The sequence below is a fragment of the Sceloporus undulatus genome, chromosome 2 (genome assembly GCF_019175285.1).
Source record: "Sceloporus undulatus isolate JIND9_A2432 ecotype Alabama chromosome 2, SceUnd_v1.1, whole genome shotgun sequence".
Lineage (NCBI taxonomy): Eukaryota > Metazoa > Chordata > Lepidosauria > Squamata > Phrynosomatidae > Sceloporus > Sceloporus undulatus.
Window position 1 is genome coordinate 268,654,782 of NC_056523.1, and position 27,253 is coordinate 268,682,034.

Consider the following 27,253-nt stretch of genomic DNA (forward strand, 5'->3'; position numbering starts at 1 on the left):
GCACTGATTATCAAAATATCACAACGTCTTTTAAGTCTTTGTTATGTTCGTTTTGCTGTGTTTCCTCCATATTGTGGGCACAATATAGGCAAGTGAGCAATGTTGTTTCCTCATGGCTGCTACAAGTACTGTATCTTTTCCTGACATTTTGAAACAGGTGCTAGCATCATTTTAGCACCCAGTTTTCTGTATGTTTACTCCCTCCCCCCATGAGTGCTTACAACCCAGAGAAAATAGATTGCCCCCTTACCTCTGAGTAAACATGGCTGCAGTGGGATAGTAAGTCCTGAGTCTTTGTAATCATCTGTGCAACTGAACTGATACTTCTTTCCTTTCTTTATTATTCAGTTTCAAAATCACTCCTCGATTTACCTGATCAGTTTCATAACCAGGCCAGAAAACTTCATAATTTCATTATATCCTTAACTCATTGTCTAAAGGGGCTCTTCCAATTCATTTTATATCTTAGCTATTTATTTTAACAGGAATCCTAAGACAGCAGTTTTACTTTTCCTCTTCTTTTTTAAAATCATTGAAATAAAAACAGGGAACTCAAGAGTGTCCCAGTGTGCAATTTCAAAGTCACCTTATTCCAGCATTGTGATGTTTCTGTACATTTAAAAAAAAAATCTGTCAAGCTTGAATAAAAGGACTTTAGCCCTAAGGCCACATCCCACACTTGACTGCTCAGCGGTAAACACTACTGTGTTCAGCGGAAACTATGCTCACTTTGTAAGCTCAGAGGAGCCTTTGGAGGAGAGGAAAAGGCTCTGCAACTAGTAATGCACAGAAGGTAACACAAATAGAAGAGCCATCCCCAATGTATCATCCACCTGCCCCTGGGAAAAACAGTCTTATGCTATTTTACAGACTAACAAACGACATTTTTTTCTGGAACCATGTTACTTCTCCTAGTCCACCAAACTCTATTGTACATTTTTCTGTCCAGATCTGCTTGAAGATTTGTACTGCTGTTTCATTTTTAAGATCAATAGTAGTTTTAAAGTTAGAAATAATACCTGGGTAGGTAGATAGATGGACAAATCAATATGCATATATGTATAGATATACAAACACACACTCACACACATGCACATGAAAGTTAAGAGGACAGATGCAGCAGTGGGAAAACAATGATTCGTGCAAGTGAGTCACAAAGGTTTGTATGTTGTACAAAATTCCATGAATGGGGCAGGGCAATTGCCCAATAGAAGTCTCATCTGGATTGATAGTTTGCCCCTTTTCAACCCCAGAGTTTAGCAATGATGAAGTACTCCCTTTTAAAAGAGACCATAATGCCTACAGATGGATTCATACAATAACTAGGCAAATAGTACAGTAGATTCAAAATTAGGACCCATGACTTGCCACACAGCTATTTTATGGTGTAGGGGTGGGAGCTTAGTAATGGCAGCATCCTCTATGGCTACCCACCAAGTTCTTCTGTCCCAGGGGGCAGCATGGCATGCCTCGGCCAGGAAAGAGGTAGGAACTTCAGCCAGTGGGATTGAAGTCAAGAGGCTGATTGAATCCCATTGACTAACAAACCTGGCCAGAGTGAAAGAAAGTTTTAACTCCAGCCAGGCAGAGGGGTACTTATTTGGCAACCTCCTCACTCTTAGACAGTTCCTGCTCAAGTGTTAGTCCTCCCTCCCACTCTCAGTTTTTTATTCCATGCTTGGCTTGTACATTGGTGTCTGTATTTTCCTTATGATGTAATTTTCCATGTCTTTTGTTACAATTTGGGAGGGGCAATTGTGCTGGCAGAGTGACATGATCTGGAACATTGCTTCAGGTCCCCTCTAGGGCATAGTTATCATGGGAGGTTCCCTTGTGGGACTCAAGTGGGGGTTGTCAGTAGAAAACTATGCCCAGGCCTGGGTGGAGGTGTTCCAGCACACCCCCTCATAGGCAGCGAGATCACACAGGGGGTGCTCCCTCTTGGGGTATATCTCTCTTGCCTCACTTCCATTTCTTGCTTTGGGTAAGGGGTTTTGGTTCATTGACCAACTGATGGATTGGCCGATGCCCAGGTCCAGTCCTATGTGTTTGCCAACCCATCTGTGGGTGTTACCAATAAATAGTTGTGACCTTTTTTCTTCCAGTCCCATTTGGTGTGGTATGTTCTTTGTGTAGTGAAAGTTACTCTTGGACATGCAAAGGTTTACAATTTCTTTATTTAGAATGTTACAGTGCTGTCCTTCAGTGGTTTGAACATTTCAGTATTGCCCCCTGAGCCTAACTAGTCAAATAAGTTTGTAGAAGTTTGAATAATAATTTATAGGTTTTATTGTTTAGATTTTTCTTACCATCCTATGTTGAAGCAGAATTAATATTTGCTCATAAAGAGCTTTGAGACAGAATAGAAAGAGTTAGTGGATGGTTTATTTAAGCCTGTACATTTTTTTAAAAAAAGATAGCCTAACTATGCTCTGATATTGCAACAGAAAAAGAACAGTAAAATAATTTGTTTGCTGCTTCATCACATGGTGTCTATTATCCCTAGGAGAATCAGAGAAGGGACTGGCTAAAATTAACAAAAAGCTGCAATTTAAAGCCGTGTAATGTGATCGTTTATGGAAGGGAGTAGCTCAAGGAACCCTTTGTATCCCAGCCAAATCTGTATGTTCCTTTTTGGATACAGAAAACTTGGCAGTCTCTCCAAGATCAACAGGCAGTTTATCTGATTCAGTTTAAAATGTACCATAGTTTTTAGCTTAACAGTTGGATAGGAAAGAGCTGAAGGAAGCAAGAGAGGATCTGCTTTTTCATCCTTTATTTAGGTACAGGCTATGTTAATCATAGATACTGTGCATGGGATGTGTGGTGTTCTCCCTCCCCCCCCCCCCTCCTTTGTGGAAATAAAAAAACAGAAAAATATTGCAATGCAGTGCAGAAAGTGATTTATTCCCCTGCTGATAACTGAGATCATCCAGCATTCCAGACAGGCACAGCTAATGGATGACTTAACCCTCACCCAGAAGCTGATTACAGGTCCTCAGGAGACAGCAGGCAGCTTTGTCTCTGTACAGGGGTGTAGAAAATGCAGAGTTGTTTCTGTTCCTTTTTAGTGTTGTAATTATGTTCAAGAGCAGAATGTTTTAAAAAAAGGATAGAAGCTTTACAATTAACCTCTACAAATCTTTGGAAGAGTGCAGTGACTGATAAATAGAAATGAAGTCATTTCCTAGATTTATCTAGAAAATGTATGTACCTTATGTTTATTTTGTGTAATTTTTAAAGGATATTTCTCATGTTATGAAGCAGGATCAAATTATCTAATTCCTTGTCTCCCTTCTTTTACTTCCTTGTTTGAAATGGTATCCTATGAAAAGGAATGTTGTCTAAAAACAGGCAAGGGATTTTCTATGAGCTTATGCTGAGTGGCAGCTGCCAAAATTGTAGTGGATTAAGTATCTAGTACAAGGGTTGATTTCTAAAAAGAGGACTAGTGCTTAAAAACTTGTGAAGAAAGCTGCATTCTTTAATCTGCAAGCTCTGAAGTCCTTTACTAGTTCAGGAAGGGAGACTCAGTAGTGATGGAAAGTGAATCCAGCTCATGTGCAGAGGCACAATTACCTTTAAAGTTCCTTTGCATGTTTCTGTGCTCTGCAGTGGCATTAAGAATGGATTTAAGGCTGACCTATGCATGGCTTTGATTAAGCTTTGATGAGAAGGGACTGGCCTACCATAGGGTGGGATAGATGGTGGGATCCTGAGGTGGTCGATTTGGACTGTACCACTTGAGAGTGCAGGTTCAAGGTGCCATTTTTAAGTGCCCTCCCTGGTGGCTGTTGTTTAAAGCTGCCCTGCAGATGGAAAACTAACACATCCAGAAGAGAGACTATAGCCAATCCATATACAAATAAGAATAAAAAATGTGATTCCACTGCTGTGGTCTAAAATGGAACCATCTGCTTAGTTTCTCATTCTGTTGTATATGTAAACTATTGGGTTTTAGACTTAGGGAGGGGTCTGCAGTAGTAAACTACTAGTTCCTCTTCCTTCAGGTGACATAGAAAAGCGCTGCCTTTTTGTCTATCTAAGCCAGTTTTGTTTAACCTTACTGGCAGCAGCTCTCCAAAGTCTGAGGCACGGAGAGGGTTCTCACATTATTTGTTTAGGAGATATAAACAGTTTGAGACAGCTTTATTCACAAGTTTCAAACCCTGGCCCTGTATTTAGAAATTTAGCCTTGTACTGGAAACAGGAGGGTATTATGTGCCTTCAAGTCATTTCCGATTTAGGATGATCCTAAAACAAAGCTATCGTGTACACTTTTCTTAGCAAGATTTGGTCAGAGGAAGTTTGTTGTTGCCTTCCTCTGAGGCTAAGAGACTGTGACTTACTCAGGGTCATGCAGTAGGTTTCCATGGCTGATTTCTATAATTGTAGTCTTCAGTGTGACTCAAACCACCACAGAATGCTGGCTCTATTTGATGCTTAATGCACCACAATTTTGGCAGTCTAACAGCACTTTTACTCAATAACAAGTGGCTCTTTCTGATCATCTGCCCTTGTGTTTCAAAAATTGTTTTCGTGCTTAGGTTTTTGTTATTGTTGTCTTTTTACACATCTACTATATAAAAATAAACTTACTTACATATTTGTTTCTCCTCTTCGAAGCACAACTAGTTCGACAGCAAGCAGTTGTGATACTGAATTCACAAAGGAGGATGAACAGAGGCTGAAGGACTACATTCAGCAACTGAAAAATGACAGGGCAGCTGTTAAACTGACTATGTTAGAGCTGGAGAGCATCCATATTGATCCCCTCAGTTATGATGTCAAGCCACGTGGAGACAGTCAAAGGCTGGATCTAGAAAATGCTGTACTCATGCAGGAGCTCATGGCAATGAAGGTAAAAAGGATAAATTTCAATCTACTTAGATTATTGTGTAGCTAATTATTAGGACACATTGTGAATATTATTTACCAATTAAAATGGCCAATGTGTAAAAATCATGTACCAGTTATGTAGACTTCTTGAATTGCAAACTCAAGCATGATCCTCTGTGCTTCCCCCACCAGGAGGAAATGGCAGAGCTGAAGGCACAGCTGTACTTGCTAGAAAAAGAAAAAAAAGCCCTAGAGCTGAAGCTTAGCAGTCGAGAAGCTCAAGAACAAGCCTATCTGGTACACATTGAGCACCTGAAGTCTGAAGTGGAAGAGCAAAAGGAACAAAGGATGAGATCTCTCAGCTCAGCTAGTAGCAGCAGTAAAGAGAAGTCAAGTAAGGTGAGGTGCTGTCATATATCTTCAGATGTTGCTTGATTGGAGTTTTCTTAGATGCAGCTGTTGGCATATAACCCAGGCTGAGTGGTATCTGGTTTGATGCTATCATAAAAAAGACAGTAGTCAAGGTCAGAGATTGCAAAGTTCTTCTTCATGGTCTCTGTGACTTACACACACATGGGATGTAATGTGTGTGCGCAGTACTGACTGAGAACTTTCAAAGCAGTTAGCTGGTGTTTTTGGTGGTAGCCCTGCCCCTCCACACCTTCCTATATAAGCCCCCTCCAATGTCCATAACCCGATTCTTTTTCTTCTGCCGCAGCAGTAGCATTGTTAAGTGCTTCTCAGAGTGATTCTCTCTTTTACTTTTGGTTTTGACTTGGCTTCTCCAACAGTTTTCTCCTTGGATTTTCCTTGGATTTCAGTGTTTTTTGGCTCATCCTCAGATTTCTCATCTTCAACCTACCATACCATACCATAACCTTTATTAGGCATCTCAAATAAAAACATCATACAAGTTAAAATTTTAAACTAAAATCATTAACATAAATACTTTAAAATTCCGTCCGTGTAACATGTAATTCTATGGACTACAGTTGTTCAATTTATACCAGATTTTTGTTGCCTCCATTAGAAAATTTGCCATCACTCGTGTAATCTGCTCATTGCAATCCTCCAATAAATGCACTAAAGTTATATCCATTACACAGTAGTTCATTTCCATTAGTTTCTTTATCAAATTCTTTCTCGGTTTTTGATATAATGGGCAAAGAAAAACAATATGTTGGAGGGTATCTGGAACTGCCTCACATATACAAAGACGATTAACAAATGGAATTTTCATATATCTCCCCTTAGTAACACATGACGGATGGATGTTCAGCCTTGCAAAAAGGAAGGCTTTCCTCGCAGCCTGAAGGGACAACGATTGAAAATATTTTGGTATCTCACCACAACAGGGGGGAATGCCAAATACAAAAGGGGAGCATACTCTGGGAGAGGTAGAATAAATTTCCTTATGTTCCCAACTCAGAAAACAATCCTTAATTGTCTTGAAGCACTCGTGCTCCGTCAAAAGGAGTAAAGAGTCCAGATTTAAACCCTTTAATTTTAGATTGTCTTCAAAGGCTTTTGACCAATTAGTATAATAATTATCAGATAAGAGAAACCAAATTAAACTAGATCTATTTGGTCTATAATGAATTTTAAGCCAATATTTATATGCCATCAACCAGGCAGTGGTCTCAAGTGTAACCAAACCAAGCTCGTCATATAGCGTTAAATAATGAACGCATGGCGGAATAGATAACAATTTTCTGCAAAACCGAGATTGTAAATTTTCAACCTCTTTGTTGAAAGCTGTTACCCATACAGATGTACTATATAATATTTGAGGTCTAATTTTGGTTTTATAGATTTTCAAGGCTGCAAGGACATCTTGATTTCCCTTCTTATAGTAAAAGGATTGCAACATTGCCAACTCTCTTTTCCCAGAATGTATAACCTTTTCTCTCTGCTTTACCCAAAGACCGTTGTAATGGAATAGAACTCCCAAATATGTATACATTTTTACCTGTTCTATAGATTGATTATTCATCTTCCATTTCCTTGGAGTGAATCTTTTTGAAAATACCAAGACCTTTGATTTGTTAACATTAATCTGTAGGTGAAACTTAACACAATATTCACTAAATCTATTCAGGGCTCTCTTTAAGCCCACCTGAGTCCGCGACAATAATACAGTGTCATCCGCATATTGTAACACTAAAAGTGGGCGATTTCCTAACATAGGAGGATGGGTGTCAACCGATGACATGAAATTTGGAAGATCTGCTACAAATAAATTAAATAAATGAGGAGCTAGGACACAGCCTTGCCTTACACCAATTCCTGAATAGATTGGGTCAGTTCTCATCTTCAACCTTCTTCAAGCAATGTGTTGATTACAGGGGTAACACAAAGACGGCCTCTGCATTGGCAAGGCCCACAATTTGGCCCCCGTGTCATCATTGCCAGGCCTATTACCTCAGGCTTACTGCAACCAAGCCTTTGGATTAAAGGCCCTTCTCTGGCAATAAGCTGTCCATGCCCTGACTCTGTTGGCTGAGCATGCCGCTTTCACTACCACCCTCCATGCCCTGACTCGGTCAGTTGAGCACAGCCTTTATCCTCAGCCCTCCATAAACTGAGCACATGGCCTTATCCATGGCCCTCTGTGCCCTGACTTTGTCAGCCAAACACATGGCATTCTCTGCAGCCCTCCATGCTTTTGACTCCATCAGCCAAGCACACAACTTATCTACAGCTCTCCATGCCTTTATTCCATCAGCTGAGCTAACAGCTTTATCCACAGCTCTCCATGCTCTGACTCCATCAGTTGAGCATACAGATTTATCCACAGCTCTCCATGCCCCAACTCCTCTGGTTGAGCACGCAGCTCTATCCACAGCTTTCTGTGCCCTGATTCCATCAGCTTACCAAACAGCTTTTTCACAGCTCCATGCCTTGATTTCACCTGCTGGGCATACTGCCTTATCCATGGCTGTCCATTCCCCAACTCCATTGGCTAACTATGCAGCCTTATCCATGATTCTCCATGTCCCAGTTATGTCGGCTGGGCATGCAACTGTATATATGACTTTGCCTAACTCTTTTACAAATAAATAAATAAAGCTTGGAGTCTCCCGTTTGACTTGCTATCCATCAGTTGACTACAGGCTTCCCCACAACCTCAATGAGACCATCTTCGATTCAACTCAATACCATCCCTCCATTGCAAGATGGTTTTCAAAATCTACCCACGTTACATACATCGGTACTTTTAAAAGAAAGCTACTCTAAAGTTTCTGTATTCACCTCCAATACCACAGTGGTGCAGTACCTCAACCATCTTCCAACCAGTCCCTTCTTCGGCATCACCTCAATCCACTACCCATGAGATAGATGATTTCAGATGGATTCAGGACACAACACTGCCCCTACCTATCCAACCATCTGTTGATATCTTCACTGACAGTCCCCAAGACCAGGACCAAGGAGCTCAATCGTCCCCCTGTAAAAGGGCAAGGGATTGTTTTCGATCTTGTGCATCAACGTTTCCTCAGCTGATTCTGCCAGGTTGGCCAGCTCTTTGTGATAATCTCTGCAGTAAAGCATATCGCCTAGATTCTAAGCTCTACAAACTGTCTGAGGTTCGTCTGTTCTGTACCCAGTTCTCCCAACAGTCTCCTCATTCACATTGATCATGATCGACACCAAATTCCTACCGCTCCAAAGTGACATAACTCTGAAAACCATTTATTTGGTATAGTACTTACACTGAGCTATTTGATTATTGTACAGCCATACTTTTTTATTTCTTCAGATACATATTCAAGGGAAGTCATGTTAACCATCTTCAGACACACAAGCAGAGAATAGCGATAAAACTGCATTCAATACTGTAAAAACCCAGCATCAGGCTAACGCCACTCTCTTTCATTGCCCTCTTATAATATTTTGACATACTGCCGCCTTAGAAGAATCTGATCATGATCACAAACTCATCTCAACATCAAGAAGTCCTTCCCATTGTCTTTCCCCTCCTGACAATGGTGGAAGTTTGACTCTCCGAATAGGACAATCTATGCTGAATTTTCACTCTATGTTTCCATGGTCACCTACCATCCCTCCATGGGAGGTTACCATAAATTTTGGGAGGCAAATTGTTCCCCTTCCTGGATCATCTTTACAGTGATGATAACCAGATTTCTAGGGTCATCACAGGAGCCACAGCGCTCTGATGCCATGTTTGTCAGGCCTCTCCTCACAGACCAAAAACATAATTTAATCTTGCCATCCAATGACATTGGGTATGTTCCACTGATGACAAACTCGAGCGCACTCACAAGTTACATCATACAGTTCCTATTCATGCCATCAATCAAACACTTCCATTAATCTTCACTGTCAAAGACCCCATGCTGCAATTCTCAGTCTTCTCATCACAGGTGCCGTAGAGATGATTCCCTCTCCTGCGCATATCTGTCATTCTATTCTCAATACTTTTTGGTTGACAAAAAGATGGAAACCTCCGTCCACTTCTACACCTTTACCCTTCTCCAGGAAAGAGTTTCGTTCTCTACTTTAACCTCAAAGATGCTTTTTTCATTTATCAATACATCTTGCTCATCACAGGTCCTTTGCCTCCATACTGGACACAGTTCCCTACCAGTTCACTGTCCTTCCACTTGGCTCTTGCACACTACCATGAGTCTTCACCAATCCATGGGGTATGTAGCTGCCTTTCTTCCTGCAACGCACAGTCATATTCCAATATATAGCTTGCTGGTTGCCCATCCCAGAGCCCAGCTCTACCACAGCATTTGTGTCTCTCTAGCCTTCCTCATTTTTGTTTCAGGATGGTGGTCAACTTTGACATGGCCCATCTCATCCAGTCACAATCGATCACATTCATGGAGCCATGATACTCTACATGGTGCAGTCTGCTTATCTTCTTGCAGACAATACCCACAAGATACACTTTGAGATCACATGCTTCTGAACTCTCGAGTCAGCTGGGCTCACACTGCTTAACCCCTTTTGGCTATATCTTCAATCACCGCAGTAGTGCCATACGCATGACTTTGTATGTGGACCCTTCAGGTTCTTCTCCTTGTTCAACCCCTGCCTCGAACACACTTCAAAACTCCTCACAATACAAGGTTGGTATGTCTTCCCTTCAGTGGTGACTATCCACCTGCAACCTCTGCAGGGACATGTTATCCTCCCACCCCCTACAATCATCTCGGACCCTGACAGCAGGTGGCTCTCCTAAGGCTGGACTCCCCATCTCAATGTGATGTCCCCTCAATGGACTTGGTCCAAAACAGAATCCACATTCCACAGCAGTGCCCTGGAAATGTTGGCCATACTCAGGTTTCTTCAGGCCTTTGAAAATGTCCTCAAAAGGCTCTCCAATTTTCATCACCTCAGTCAACACAGTCCCAAAGAGGGACACAAAGTCACTCTTTCTCCCCAATCTTGCTGCCAATTATGGAACTGGTGCATACGGAGACTAATATTCCAACTCCAAGCCACCTTCCAGGAGTGTTCAGTTCCCTGGCAGACTCTCTCAGCATGAGGTCCTATAATTCTGCAGTCCTCCTCCTTTCAGGGCCTCTCCAGACATAGATATCTTTGTTTCTTACTAATACGAGGTCGCCTTCCTCAGATTCCTCAAGGAAAATGCAAATCTAGTAGAAACCTTTCCTTTCAGTTGGCAAAGTCCCCCTTATTAACCCCTCCCACTTTTTCCAGTGGTGCCAAACCCATCACAAAACTATGTCAAGACCGGGCTCACTGCCTCCTTATTACCCCATGGTGGCCCAGACATGCATGATTCTCTGCCCTCCACATCAATCATGGAGCAATGAGGCAGCTGGTCCCCCGCACACTCGGCTTCAAGGATTGAAAGATCCCTCATTCTCACATTACCAGTGAGACATATCCTGCTGGTTGCCCATAGACCATCTTCCTTTGGTTTTAGAGCTGTAAACTTGAAGCCCTTTTCCCATTCTTCCAGCAGAACTCAATCCCTCAACTAAACAAATGTTTCCAACATCTTGCCGTTCCTTCCTCAATGGCAGAGAGAGGATTCTCATTCTTTTTCAAAATATTACTTGTCAATTGTCTCCTGTCACTGCCAGGAGCCAGGCAACCATACCGCTTCCTGACCATGTCCTCAAGGCTTTCTCTAAGGTTACCAAATCTTTCACCCACCTATCCACCACTGCCTCCCCCATGGAACCTACAAGTGAACTTGGCTTAGCCCTCTATTCTGCCATTTAAACAATGGCCACCTGTGACATCAGGCTCCTCACCTGGAAAACAGCCTCCTTACTGGCAGTTGCATTGCCCACATGGGTCAGTGAATTCTGTGTCCTCCGTTCTGACCGACTGTTCATCAGGTTCCACAAGGACAAGGTTCTTCTCCATCCTGTCATCACATCTCTTCTAAAGTGGTGTCAAATTTTATCTTCATTGGGATGCTGTCCTTCCTGCCTTCATAGAAGAATGCTCTCTGACCTCGAGAGGTCATTTCATTCTCTGGTCATGCACAAGGCACTGCTCTTCTATGTCAATAGAATGACACCCTTTCACAAGACCAAGCAACACTCCACTTGTCACTTGTGACAACAATTCCATTTCTCCAAGTGAATAACTTGTGCCATCCTTTTGACTTATGAGCCAGCGAACAAACGTCCCGCATCTCCTGTCAGGGCTCATTCCACAAGATCTACCTCCACATCCATGGCCTTCTTGGCAAACAATGCCTCTTCACATTGTTTACTATGCTATGATGTGGTCCCAGCAATCCCCTTTTTTATCTCCAAAACATTACATGATTGATAACAGATCTCAGAGGGATACTGTCTTTAGACAGGTTGTCTCCTTTCATCTAGTACATGACACTCCCTCCGCCGTTGAGGTTGACTTCTTGCTAAGCGCCCATGTGTGTAAGTCACAGAGACCATGAAGAAGAAGGACAGATTGTTTACCTGTAACTGTGTTTCTTCGAGTGGTCATCTGTGAACTTACACAACCCACTCTTCCTCCCATCTTGTGTCACTTTCACTCCTTTTATGCTCTCGCTGCTGTGGACTCCGAACTGGGGTGTAGACACTGGAGAAGGTTTATATTTGGAGGTCTGGAGGGGCAGGGCTACTGCCAAAAACACCAGCTAACTGCTTTGAAATGTACACATACATGGGATGTAATGCGCCTGCTGAGTATTGGTTTAGAACTTTCAAAGCAGTTAGCTGGTGTTTTTGGTGGTAGCCCTGCCCCTCCACACCTTTCTATATAAACTCCCTCCAGTGTCCACACTTCAGTTCAGAGTTCACAACAGCAGGATCATAAAAGGAGTGAAAGTGAAACAAGAGGGGAAGAAGGGCAGGTTCTGTAAGTTCACAGATGACCACTTGAAGAAACACAATTACAGGTAAACAGCTTCTCTCTCTCACTCTCTCTCTTTTGGTCTGCAACGTCAGCCTCCATGCCCACTTTTTCCAAGCTCTAGTCTAAGTGCATTCACAGGATGATCCAGGACTCTTCATAATACTTATGTCCTATTTGGTAGCCATCTCTGTTCAGTTCCAACAAATCAGCTCCTTCTGTCTGCTTACTTTATTCAGGCTTTACTAAAGATTTGGGAATACTGAGAGAAGAGGAAGGAAGGCGATTTCTTCAGCTCAGAAATAAATAGTTTCCTTGGGATTTAAGTCATTATATTTTCAAATAGACGAGAGGAATTCTAAAATGACAATTCCTCCCTTCTTCATCCACTACAGATGGCCCCTGTGAAAGGAAATATGACAAGAAAAACTAAGGGAGACCAGAGTACTCTTATCTTAGAGCACAATGCCCTCCTGTGGGAGATTTTCTGAGAAAATCCAGAATTCTTGCAGATAAGCAAATACTTCTGTAGAAACAGTGAATTCCTACTGAAGCCACAAGGGAACACCTGGCACAATGGAGATACATCATCTCACAAGCCAGGGAGTAAGAGTTGTTTTGTATCACTGACAAGTCCCTAGAGTGTATGGCATTTTGACTCTGCCTTAGGCTGTAGAGAATTGGAAGTAAAGCATGAATGTTCTTGTTTGTGTCAAGTACTAAACAACATGTACAGGTCTAATCATATGGTTTTACCATCTCTCAGAGTTACAAATGAAAATATATTAGGAGACCTAGAAGCCTCCCGGGAATAGGAAGACAGTATAAGAAAGGCAGTCTCGTCACTGCCTGCTAGCTGCTGGTGCAGTAATGAGAAGGAGAATGTTAACTGTTGTCAAGCTATCATATTTTGAATATTTGCTTTGTGTGTGGCAGGAAGCACCATCCCTCTCTTCCATGAAAAAGTCCCCAAATAGTTTATAAAATATATTTTCTTGTTAAATAGTTTTTAAAAGTCATTTTGAATATATAACTGGTGCACAGTAATAATAGAGTTGGGTGGCATAGGTGGGCTTTGAATAGCTAATCCAAGGGTTTTATCTATGGACGAGGCCACTGAGGCTTGCCAAAATATAGAGGACTCATCAGTACTACTCCTGCTACCAGTTTGACACCCAAAGAACTGAGGCTCAGCCTACTGGTTAGTATGGAAGCAGTACTTAAAGAGGGGCAAACATTTCCCCTCAGTCCCCTTTTCCCAGGCCTACCTTTGCCTTCCCGTGTCTCTCACCATGCATCTTCTTGCTATTTCTGAAGTTTGAAGTTCTTAACCAGAGACAAAGGGTTGCTTTCTATATTCCTGGAATGGCCTTATCTGTCAGGGTGGCACTGTCTTGCCCCAGGTCATGAAGGCACTTTTTAAGGCACTTTCTCCATCCAGATTCAAAGATAAATAGATACCACCTCAGTGGGAAGGTAACAGCATTCTCTGCAGACATGCTGGCCAAAAGACCACAGAGTTGTATGTGACAATGCTGGCCATGTCTGTTTAGTAACAGAGATAAGCACCGCCACCTACAGTCGGTCATGTCTAAACAATCTTGTCAAGGGAAACCTTTACCTTTACCAATTTACCTGGAACTGAATGAGAACAGCCAGCAGGATGTAAAGATTTATTCTTTTAAAAAAAAGTCTGAATGTTTGAGGATCTCCACTTGTCTTGCTTTATATTTCAGGAGTGCACAGATGGCACCGCATCATCATTAACACTAGCTGAGTTGAAGCCCTATAGTGAAAGTGAACTCACTACAGAACTGGCAAATGCACTTAGACGGTAAGAATAATAAGAATATCCTCTTCCATGAGGAAGAGAGGTGCTAATAAATATGTGATTTAATTATGGACTTTCAGTCAAGTGCACGCTGTTTTTGCATTTCTGGAGCTTTCTAATCATTCCTTTTCTCTTTTACTTTTCTTCAGCACTCATCAGCACAGTCATACATTCCCAAACATCTATAGGCTGGAAGCTTAATTATTATTGTTAATTCCCATGTCACAAATGAAAACCTTAAGGCACAGTATAGCTGAGTCAGTTAATGAAAAACCACCAGAGAAACACAAATCTGGGAATAGAATTTCAGTATCATCTCAGCAAAATTAATTCCCCACAAGAATAGGCTTCTCAGTTTTATATAATACATACTCTTCACGATTGACAGCACTGTTCCATAAACAGTGGATAATGTGATGTTTTAGACATTTTGAAGAAAAAAAACCTACAAGCGTAAACATCAAGTTGCAAAAGATGTACTAATTAATACTCCTTTTGAAAATTCCATCAGAAGCAGGAAACCAGACATAAAAGGAAAACTACCAGCTTCTGATAGAATATGTCAGACACAAGTTGAGAGTATTAAAAAGATTACTACATTTTAAAATAACAAATTTAAAAACAGCATAGTTTGACAGCAGGCATCCAGGATTTAAAGGACTTCAATATGGAATCCTGAGCTATTAACTAAAATACATAATTTAGTACAAAAATTAGCTTACCTGGACCATTATCTAACCTGACATCAGTTTTTTTTAAAAATTGATCCAGGAAATTGCAACTGACAGCGCAATTTCCTGCCCAGGTGAATTGGCGGAAAGTGTTGTTAGATTAAGGTTAGACTAGTTAAACACAATTTAAAGATAAGGAAAATAGAGTAAGAGGCTTCAGTGCACACTCTGCCATAATGCAAGATTGGTTTCTTGAATGAGAAAAGTATACCAGCAAATGGATCTCTGATACAAGCTCATTTGTCTTGCTTCTCCACATTCACTAATGAAATCACCTTAGTTGGTGGAAGTTAACAACAATAAAACTCATGGATAGATGCCTGAGACCTTCTTCAACCTCAGCCATCCAGCAAGAATTAGAGAGTGAGTGATTTTCCCCAGCTTTAGATTTACTAGCATGTTCATCTGAAAGTTGATTGTGAACATTCATGAACATGAAGATGGGCTCCCAATTCTGTAAACTGTCATTACATCTTTTGGGACAAATAGGTGTGACTCTGTCCTCAGGTTTTGACTTACTATGTTTAAAGGCCATGTACCTTCAGTTTTCTGTATTCTGCAGAATTCAGTGTATCCCAGAAAGATTTTTTTAATGTATATTTTTGAAATGTGAAAAATGTAAGACACATTTCCAGGGTGGACAAACAAGCCGTTTGGTACAAAGAACTATTTAGTAAATTTTTCATAGTAACAAATTTGAAACAGAATTTTAACTCATTTTGATTTTTCCATTATGACTCTGCCAAAATCAAATCATGGGACCTTGAGCTTATTCTGAATAATATGTGTTTATGCACATTTAAAGAAGATCTGGAAAAAAGATATGGTTCATAGGCAACTTAAAAACATTTTTGCAGAAACCACTTCAGGCTCTCAGCACAGTATGAGAAATACAATCTTATTACATAACAGAATTGAGGATAAGCCAATTTATTAAGGGAAAGAAGGTAAACTTGAGGAGCAATGAAAAATCAAAAACGTGTCTTTGTTAAGAGAGCTATCTGATATCTACCTTATTTATATATTTCCATTTGTAATTATTCCTTGGGCAGTGTATGTGCTGATCTCATCAGCAAACTACTGAACTAAGTTGCATTGGTCATACGTAATACAACTATAATAATAATTGGTTTTATTTATATACCGCTATTCCAAAGATCATAGCGGTGAACAGCAAGTAAGCTAATTAGCAAGTAAGCTAATTTGCCCCCAACAGTCTGGGTACTCATTTTAGCGACCTCGGAAGGATGCAAGCCTGAGTCGAGCTTGGGCCCTTTTGCTGGTCTTGAACTCGCAACCTTGTGGTCTTGAGTGAATGGCTGCAGTACAGGCATTTAACCACTGCGCCACCAGGGCTCCAATTCATCAATAACATACGCCTGTGCAAGGAAGTGTCAGCTTAACATCCATAGTATTAGTGCCTAAACTAATTATTAAACCTGTATTGTCAGTATTACTTATGCAGCCAGTCCTCCAACTCCATAGATTCTTTATCCATGGATTCAAACATCCATGGCTTGAAAATATTTTTTAAATATATAAATTCCAAAAAGCAAACCTTGATTTTGGCATTTTATATAAGGGACATCATTTTACTATCCATTGTATTTAATGAGACAAACTTCCAAGGAGAGTCCTGGAACCAAATCCCAGTAGATATCAAGGGATCACTGTATGTACTTCATGCTTATATAGCTCCTGGTTGCTGTTACTGAACATTTAATTTGATCTATGCAGTAGGCTGTGTTTAGATGGACAGAGAGGGTGACCAAACATATGGTTTTTGCCTGCAAAGCCACTTCATAAATATCATCTACAGAACTTTTGCTTCTGTTTTATATAGCCCATCTGCAATATTAGGGTGAGGATTTTGTTCCTTTTCTTCTGTAGCATTTGGACTTAGCATATATATTTGACTATAAGTTGACATGTATTATCATGTATAAGTCAAGGGCAGGTTTTGGTACCAAAATTATGGGTTTTGATCTGACCTGTGTATAAGTCGAGGGTAAAAGTTAGAGGCACATAACAAAGGATATAAAGGAGGAAACTAAGGAAAACAATGCCAAAGAACTTACAAAATTCTGACAGGCATAACTGTTTGTGATTTTCCAACCCAGGCATTCAAAAAGGTTAGAAGTGGAGAAATGGTGGAGAGAGTAGAAAGGGTTGGTGTTTCTTTTAGGTGCTCTTGAGATGGACTAAACTCTCGCCTTTCGCCACTCTACTCAGAGAAAGAGAGTGGTTCCTCTTTTGACCCGTGGATAAATCAACCCAGTTTTTTGGGGTCAATATTTTGACTAAAATTTCTAGATTTATACATGAGTATATACAGTATTCCTTTTTAGAATAGTGCTTCAGGCATTAGCTAATAAAGATTGACGAGACAAACATGAAGGGCAATTTTCTGACAGAAAAAACAACAGAACGAAAAACACATAGTTGCCCAGCTATGCTAGAGGTTGATTAGTATCAACCTCTCTACAAAGAGTTAAACAAAACTTTGGGAGAGCTTCTCGGGGGAGTACATTGTGTACATAAAATCTGAATAGACAGAGACATTCAGAATAAGGCAAGGATTAAGAGTGCTATGAGTATGTTAACTATGCTGCTTGCTACTAACAGCTTCCTTTCTGATTGTGGGGAGAGGATAGACAGAAGGCTTTTGTGAGAAAAGAGCTATTTGATGGGCTCAAAACAGAAAGTTTTACATTGTTTGACAAAACCATGTGCTTGGTTAAAACTATATTCTAAGAATAGGCGTAGGAAGATCTAAGCCCTGTGAGTCTAATGAAAGTACTAATGGCTTTTTCCAGCCCCATATTTTTTCTAATCTGAGATTTGCATACATACAAAAACAATAATTAGCATTAAACAATGCAGAATTTAATATCTTTTTTGGACTACATCTCCCAGAACTCTTTAGCCAGCATCGCCATGCTTGTTGAGGGGTTCTGAAAGTTGTAATCCAAAGGAGTAAATTTTCCAAGTTCTGCAAAGGAGTTAAATATTTTGAAGTCACTTTTGTGTATGAAATTTCATCTTGTGTGAAGCAGACAGCAGAAGCCTAATTAGAGCTCATGGAGCAAATCCATCTCTGCAACTTCAGGGCTTGCTCCTTTTTTAGTGGTAAAATCAGTAAAGGAAAATTTGAGTGTAAATAGCAGAAAGGACATAAAGCTGAGGGTTGTTTAATCCTTCCCTTTCTTGTCCACCGAGATCTTTTCTCGGCTTGACACACTTTTAGCATTCGTGCCTGGCTCAGAGAAGAGTGGCACTGGGAAGTATATTGAAAGAAAAGCAGACTATAGGGAGAGATGGAGGTTTTGCAGTTCATGTCCCTTTTGGTCTTAAAGATGTATCCAGTACTCACTTTTCTATCCTATCATGATGTCCACATATTTTTACAGAAAGATAAACCACCATATCTTAGTCACTGCCTTGTTGAGGCTACTGATGTCCCTAAGGAACTAATTGTAATATCAGAATGGTTTTTCAATGATAGGAGGTATACCTTGACCTGCTACAGAACTGACAAAATATTGGAAATTCTCAAATGGCACAATCCTAACAATTATTCAGATATAAACCCTTCATTGTTGAGCAGATTTTCTTCTCCAAGTGTTATGCTTTCTATGGCCTAAATATCCTGTTGATATCCTGAAGCTTAATGCTATTTCATTAACGTGAAGAATACTGTGCACCCTACCCAAAATGCTATTTCGTTTGCTGGTTTGCTTTATGAAGTTATATCAGTGCTGCTGAATTTGCACTGTTGCATGATGAAAATCTTTCATAATGTAGCTTTGTGTTCCAGTTGACTGTGTACTCTTACAATTTATTTTAGCGAGACATTCACTAGTATGAGAACATTTCCACTAGTAAGAATCTTGAAGGAAGGGTGATTTATAAGAGCGTGTAACAACTGATAGACCATACTTTACTGTGTAAATTGAACAAAGATGTGAGTACTAAATCATGGGAATATCATGGCATGAGTCTTTGGTCTGGTAGAAGAGAAATACTGCTATGCATTGTGAGTTGTGTAATAAAAGGGTGCTTTTCAGCATGAAATTTTTTTGTGAAGGAAAAGGAAATGTCTGAAGGATCCTTAAGAACTCAAATGAATTACAGCACAATCCCATGAGGAACATGCAGGTTTTGAGTTTTCTTCATTGTCCATTTGGTGACAATTTGTTTAGCAGACTCTTCCAACATTGCCATTTTGCCTATTAGACTTCATTCTTAATAAATTCACCAACAGGTCAGGTGCACTTACAGCAGTTTCTCCACAGGGAGGAGGAAATGAGAGAAATGTCCTGTAGGGAGCAATCATGAACTGGCAAAGCAGAGGATAACATGATCTAATAGAGGGGGTTTTGTGAGGGTGGGCTGTCTCGGATTTCTAGGATTTCATAAAAAATAGACGAGAATAAGAGAAACTCTTTTAATCCTTAGAAGCAGACAGGGCTGAGGGAAAATAATCCTCCCATGCTACCTACCTTCCTATCCACTACATAGGCATTTATGTGGGTGTGACAGAACGCGTACGCTGATTTTAATATATGTGTGTATGTGTGTGTGTATATATATATATATATAGAGAGAGAGAGAGAGAGAGAGAGAGAGAGTTGTAGATGATTTGTTGTTTTTCTTCTGTGCTCAAGTCATTTCTGACTTATGGTGACACTAAGGTGAATCTATCATGAGGTTTTCTTGGTAAGATTTGTTCAGAGGAGTTTTGCCTTTTTGCCTGGGGCTGAGAGAGGGTGACTTCCCTAAGATCATCCTGTGGGTCTCTATAACCAGATGGTTACTAAATTTAAAAATATAGAATACAGAGTTATTGAGTTTGGTTACCCACTTCAAATCTAAATAGATCATCATTCACCAAATTCCACTTAAGGATTATTTTGCAAGGAGTGCGTGAATGATTTTGGCTTAATTCCCTGTAAACTAGTCTCTTGCATTGCTGAAACATCCATTCCTTTCAGCTACTGCAGTCTTGTGATGATGTCATCAGGCAGGCCCAGGAAGCACAGAAACTTTAGTTTGCCAGATGTACAGCAGGGTGAGACAAGGTACAGATCATCTGACAGATGCTTTTAGTTTTATTGTTTTTTATTTATATCACTTATTATATAGTATTCTGTAGCTGAGATCCTGCATAGGTTCATCATTATATAAATATCAGCAGTTATGCAACCCTTTTTTCCAAATACCAGTTATAGTACAACATGTGTCGTTCAATGTCAGTGTGAGTGGCTGACAATACATTATGCAGCTACAGTGCACAAAGGAAGTGTATAGAGGCAGTGTATGTTCACATGCTACTCTGTGTATTTTAATGCACTGCAATATGTAGTACAGTGATCCCATATGTGCAAGTCTGCTTATGCCGCCATCAGCTGGATATGACCCTTGTGCATTGTCCGAAGAACTCACTCAGCATGTGTAGTGCAATTTATACTTGTGTATATCACTAATAGAATGTCAAATGCCACTCACAGCTCTCTTCTTAAGAGGGCCTGATGCAGCAGATTGCTGTTTTCCTCTTACCAATGGGCAGAAGGCTGAAATGTAAGGCCTACAAACCTCCCAGAATACCCTCTAACAAGAAAATTAAATTGGCAAGAAAAACACAGGAGAATTACTGTTCCCAGAAATTTCCAGGAGAAGCAATTCTCCTTTTAAACAACATGCAAATCCACCTTTTGAACATTAAAAAACAGACACACACACACACACACAACCTCCCCTGAAATATATTTTAGGGCTTTTAAAAAATCGTATTAGAGAGACTTAGTGGATCCCAGCAGTATGAAATTGATCCCCAGAACTTGCCCAGCCTTTCAACACGGAAACTGATAACAGCTGCTCACTTGTAGCCCACCATTACTGACAACTCATTGGTTCACCATAAGTGAACTACTCTGATTGGTTTTCCAGTGACTTGGAAATGATTTCCAATGGCTTGGACCTGGAAAATCCAGGTGTATATCCCCATGCAACCATGTTGCAACACAGATAACAGCTTGCAGAGATGTTGTGTAATAATACAGCTCCTCTAAGCACCTTTAAAGGGGAGGAAGCAATTAAAATTTTAAATACTGTAATGAAATCCAGAAGTACTCTGTCTGCTGTATCATATTGGTTTAGATTAAATTTTGTTTTGGCCAGAGATGAATTTCATTTTCAGAATTGTCAGGCTGCCTCTCCATTTTCAGCAAAAGAAAAATGTATAAATAGATTTGGGTTTTGCTGCTTTGTTCCATTGTATTTTATGAGGCTTGCAAACTCTGGACTAGGATATTGAACCTCCATTAGACAAGTCATTCTGATGTTTGGTTTTCAGGAAGAAGAAAAAAACCTTTGTGTGGGTTCTTTTTAAACATGTCCACATTTCCTGGATGATAGGTCCTGTTTGTTTACAGACAGTTGATCTTCATGTCATTCAGAAAGTTTTAACATAATAATCTGCAAGGCATACTGCTATTTAAAGAGATTGCTTTAGAATGTGAAGCTTTGCCTCTTATTTTAGGATCCTGTCCTTTGAACCTGAGCTCTCTTGGTTAGATAATAGGAAAAATTGCTTGGATACAGATGCTCAAATCAAATGAGCAGCCAAAACCAACAGAATGTAAAGCTGCTCTGTTCTATACCATAAAGATTCCATAAAACATGCAATATCAGTTTAAAAGTGATAGCAAAATTGTCCATTCTGTTACCCTGCAGTGTGTACACAGATGCCAACCTAAATTGTGTATGAAAGCAAATCCATTTGCTCCTCCCATAGCATTGTGTTCACAGCTTCTTGCCAGCATTTATTCCACACTTCACTTTCCATGACCTAATTACCATGTATGTTAAACAGCGGGGGACCCTGGGGGCTCTGGTGCAGTTGAGCGCCAAGTCCTGAGACAGACTGCAGTTGAAGCTGTGGAGCACATCTGATAATGATGTAGCCATCTGCAGGATTGAGGGATTCCAGCCTTTTCATTAATCCCATTTTTTCTCAAGCTCTCTTTAGCCAAAGGACATCTTAGTCCCTTAATGGGTGCAGGATGCATCGCACCTGGCTGTGCAAATGCCTGCTTCTCAATAAAAGGTTACTAAGACAGAAGCTGCAAGGGAGACCTCATGCATAATTTTAAAATAGTGGATACTATTCTAGGATTTGTAAATTTTAAATATTGACCTCATTAAAAGAACCAGTACTATTGGTTGCAGACCCTTGCTTTCTGGTTTGGACAAATATGTTATACATGCTACTGGATTGAATTTGTCAGTCTTTTGTTTGGAATACGTCTGCTGGGAAAACAGAAGTGTCCTTGCGATTTGCTTTCTAAGTGTCATCAGAATACAGGTGTACCTTATTCAACAAAACCTCAGACAAAGAAGCTCAATTTTACAAAGTATATGTATGCCTTACCAGTTTTCTCCTTGTTCTTTGTTGTGCTGATGCTTTTCAAGGAGTATCAGCATTGGGAGGCTGGTGGAAAAGAGCTGGAGAAACAGACTTTCAGCATCAGATTGCAGTAGCATGCTTGCAGTAAACGATCCAATAAATTTTGAACTGGGAAGAATGGGGTTCTACACTAATCAGTCCCACAATAGGCTATGTGTGCCTGGCTGCAACATGCAAGGTAAACAGCAGCTGCCTCCAGAGCACCTTACTGAACATACATGAACAGCAAAACAGAGAACAGGCCAGAGCAGAATAGTCTGACTCACCAGCTATGGCCAGCATGTTTTTTAAAAAAAACACATAGCTATATGTTTAGGCATCAGAATGCAAATCAGAACAAAAATGAAAGCTGGTGAAAGAAATAATTTTTTTAATTCCTGGATACTTTTTGAAAGAAGCCTTGAAGCTTCAAAATGTTTTTGTTTATTTATGCAAGGCTTACCTGATCTGGATGTTTCATTTGACATGTGCACATTTCTAGTCTTCAATGAAAAGTTTCTGAAGCCATGTTAATGTGCTTTTCTTTTTTGCGGTACAAGAAACTATCCCTATTCTTTCCATGTTATTTCTGCCTCTCATGCCAAATTTTCTCTTAATGGAATAATGCCCAGGAACACATGTGCTTTGTTAGCTGGGGATTCCTGTACTTGAACAATGACTATTTGTATATTAGGAAGGGTAGTGTTAGACAAGGAAGAGAGGATAATATACCGTTTTCTATTCTGGTGCCCAGTCCACACAGATGAAGTAAATACCTGTATTCCATGATGTTTGTTTTTTCCTGCATAGTGATTCTTTCACTGTAGGAAAAATGTGAAGCATCTCTTAAACTATCCATGCACAACCCAGCTCTGTACATTTGAAAGGACATGCTTCTGAAATGAGAATATTTCAAAAATCTAATTTCAAAATTCTAGTTCTGAGTGGGAGTTTATTTCTATATACAGTATGTGTGCATATATATATATATATATATACACACACACACACACACACACACACAAACACATACACACACACACAGAGAGAGAGAGAGAGAGAGAGAGATTATTGGTGGTTGACAAATTTGATTATCTTTGAAGGGTAATGAGACGGGTGGTGTTCAGGGATTATCAAGTCTCCTGAGGCACTTGATTAATACTAGATTGAAATGCTGTGTCAGTCACTGGGCTGCCTAACAGCAGAAATGTTGAGTGACTGCTAGCTTCAGGGAAGAAGATGAAACATGAGGCTACTCCACAAGGATCTTTTTGTCACTGAGTGCACTTTGTAATGTTTGAATGGCCAGCCAAATCTTTTTCGAAGGAAGAAGAGTTACCTGTAAAAGAACTGGGTTTCTAATTTATGGCCAAGGTCTTGTGTTTAGCATATGGCATAACTTGACACTCAGAGTTATGCACCCTTGTTAATGAATTGCGGCATTGTGCAAAAAAAATGAACAGTGTGAATGTACGTCAATGTGCAATGCACATGCACAACCATGTGTGGGCAACTCTGTTTCCACAGCTGAACTGAATACAGCCATTCCACCTTTGACAAAAGTGATAAATCATTTCCTTACTGTGATAGGAGAACTTACACCTGTGCAAGATACCTGTAGATTTCACTTGGAATTCTGTATCAGTTTCACATTACAAAAATAACACAGGTCTTTCAGATATTGCAGAGTATATGTGATTTCCAGTGTGGAAGTGTTAATTCCATGCTGAAAGAATTAGCATGCAAATCTGCTCCAAACAGAACAGGATATGCAAAAGTGAATTGGTAAAATTAATAAAGGTACAAATTATAATAAATTGGTCTCCATAGATAACTATGGGCATGTCAGAAGCCCTGATCAGAGTTTGAAATCATCTGGCACACCTACCTTAACAACATTTACTGATGTAAATGCAGGCCATACTCTGTACTTGAATAGTATAATAAAGGCACACTATGATTATGAAACAGGTGTTTGTTTTGTTAAGAATAGCAAAGTTAATAATTACAACAATGATTGAAAAGTACAATTCTTGATTATGCAAAGTTACCATTAAAAACTCTGTTACTCATATTGTTGAGTATGTAATAGTTGTTTAAATATCAATATTGATTTGTAAATGCTTTACAAACTTAGAATCATCAAATCTACTGTGTGCTATTTCTTTGTTTTATTGATTTGCATTGTCAATCAGGAGAGTGCAAAGGAAGTGTTGAGACATGTTGTTGAAACAATGTCTCTGTGTGTTGTGTTTTGACAAGCTATTACACCACTAAGCTCTGCTTTGCAACCCAGAAAGCTGTTGCATAGAGCTGAACTTTGATTTGTAGTCTGGGAAGCTGTTGCACTGTGGGTTCTGATATGCATAGCGTGGAGTTGTTTTGTGTGTGCAGTGTGAAAGTGCCCAGATTGGTAAGAATTATGTCTAGTTTCACACAATTTATTTTGTTTCCACCTCACTTTACTTTTGCTCTTGGCCCTGTACACTGCCCACGACTCTTCCCAAGTTGGAAGTGGGCTTCTGGGCTGAGAAAGATTCTCCACCCTGTTCAAGTAGTATCTGAAAAGCCTATTCCTTAAGAAGAACATCTATGAGGGCAGAGCAAGGGTCTGTCAAATATTCTGACTTAGTTTGACTACCAAATGTAGCATCAAGAGAGAAGGAGAATTCTCCTAGGCTGAATTAGGTAGGTATCTCTTAGTTTATCTCACTAATTTTTACATATTATTTCACTAATTGAGTTGCATATCCTTTGCACACACATTTAGTAAGTTAACTGTTTATTACGAAACTGCAACTGCGAAGTAAATTCTACCATACCATTTTTTAAAAAGTCTTTTGCATAGCTCAGTCTACTGTAAAAACAACCACAAGTGCTTGATGGCTCCTTCTGGCACTGTAGAACAGTGCCACCCACAGGTCAGTCTAGGACTAAACCCTAGTTAAGACATCAAAAGTGGATCTTGCACATTCGCAGACATTACAGGCTGTGTCAAATTATGCTGGCAGATGCTTTTACTGTATTTTTTAGTTCTTTGAAAGTTGCACTTGGCTCTCAGACTTTCTGTAGGGTTTTAGTTTTCCTTGCAGCCATTCATTTTGATTATATCATGCTTTTCAAAAAAATATAATTCTAAATCTTGCTTCCAGGAGTAGAATGGTAGCCCATATCCATCACTGTGACAATCAGATCTTAGCAGTTAAGTTGTTTTTTGTCCCCCTTCCTTACAACATGAGAAGGACCAGTGGATAATGTCTTTGCTGAAACAGCTTCATTGGCTGCTGGTCAGTGTCCAAGCATAATTCAAAGTACACTCATCCCTCCATATGTGCGGATTTGATATTTGCAGATTTGATTATTCACAGATTTGAATATGTTCTCTCTAGGAATATCTAGGTCCCCCTGTGCAACTCGATAGTCAACTTTAACTAAAAGTTGCAGTGAAAAATATTTTTTTGCCCAGCTCTTTTGTTACTTTCAGTATACACAAAAGGTAATAAATCTTTAAAAAACAGAAAGTTGATATCTTTTTTTTGACAGCAGCTCGTCTAGAAGTGGCTAATAATTGGAAAACAGGTCTTGTATCCTTGGATAGCTGGTGGAAAAGAGTTTGGGATCAATGGCTTATAGAGAAATTAACATATAATATGAAATATAACTCAAAACAACAAAATCAAAGACCTGTTCAGGAAAAATGGTCTCCTCTTATAGATTACATTAATACAAATCTGTTTCTCCTCCATCTAGCCACTGTTCTTTATGGTCAGATTTTTTTAAACGAATTGAATTGTGTAAAATTTTAATAAGGAAAGTTTTTAACAACATGAAACTTTTTTATACCATTGTTTTATGATTGCAAGATTTTGTATTTTGTATTATGAATAAAGTATTTTTTTAAAAAGTAACTTGTCCCTCCATATTCGCTAGAGTTAGGGGCACAAGACCCCCGTGAATATGGACAAACTGCAAGTAACACCATGTTTTTACCTGAGAGGACTAGGTCAATGTCCAGCAATGTCCAACTGCACTGGAGGAGCTACAAATGCCTAGCAGAGTATTCTCTCTAGGAATCTCTAGGTTTTTTGTTTTGTAATTGAAGCAATTTGGTTGATCACATAGGGCCAGAAGTGGGTAATTTTGGAACAGTATAACCACATATGGATATAAGTCCCTAAGACTGGACAACCTCTCCAACACAAAGGTGATATAGATTTTATCACCTGTGATTTCCTAACAGGGGTCAGATGCCATTTATGTACTAGCTTTAGAAAGTTCTCTCTGGTTAAAGCTGATCTTGACTTCAGCACAGAAGATGACTGAATAGCACACCAGTCTGATTCTGGAATTGGTATATTTAGTTCACTTTCTCACAACGTTTTGATACATATGGTATCCGCTCACCGCTTTGACCACATCTCTCCTGTGTTGGCATCCCTTCATTGGCTCCCCTCCCTTTCCGTATTCAGTATAAGCTCCTGCTGTTGACGTTTAAAGCCCTCCATGGGCTGGCCCCTCCTTACTTATCAGACCTTCTTTCTCCTCACCTTCCCACTCGGGCCCTCCGTTCTGGTAGTCAGGGTCTGCTGTCCCAGCCCAGGATTTCCTCTGCCCCATCTCGGATTCGCCCCTTTTCACTCGCTGCCCCTCCTGGAACCTTCTTCCCCCGTGAGCAAGGGCCATCACTTCCTTAACCAGCTTCAAAACGGAGTTGAAGACCATCCTGTTCAGAGAAGCTTTCCCAGGCATTGCATAATTGTCGCTTGCTATTTGATGTTCTTTTGGTGCCTGTTTTATCGAACCATTTCCTGTACTGCTATGTACTTTATATGTATTATCCTACTAGAGAGGCAGGCTAGCTCCAACAGGCCTCCCTGGAAGAAGATTAACCATCCATTATGAAGCCAAGCCCTCCCTCCAGTCCCTCTCCTCTGATCCAGGCCTTGGAGGTAGAGAGGAACTGCTGGCCCTCATCCCCTTCCCCACCACCACTCCCTTCTCCTTTTGTGTCATGTCTTTTTAGATTGTAAGCCTGAGGGCAGGGAACTGTCTAATTAAAAAGATTGTATGTAC

At 40.1% G+C, this 27,253-nt stretch overlaps 1 protein-coding gene across 2 annotated transcripts in view; it reads left to right on the top strand.

The window, feature by feature from the left end:
- The window catches only part of MCC (MCC regulator of WNT signaling pathway), a 322,683-nt gene that overhangs the window by 288,253 nt on the left and 7,177 nt on the right, over positions 1 to 27,253 (top strand). For both annotated transcript variants that reach the window (XM_042448793.1, XM_042448794.1), the window contains 3 exons: positions 4,627 to 4,861; positions 5,032 to 5,238; positions 13,908 to 14,005. In XM_042448793.1, coding sequence (XP_042304727.1) covers positions 4,627 to 4,861; positions 5,032 to 5,238; positions 13,908 to 14,005 — 540 coding nt within the window. The remainder of the gene's footprint in view (positions 1 to 4,626; positions 4,862 to 5,031; positions 5,239 to 13,907; positions 14,006 to 27,253) is intronic.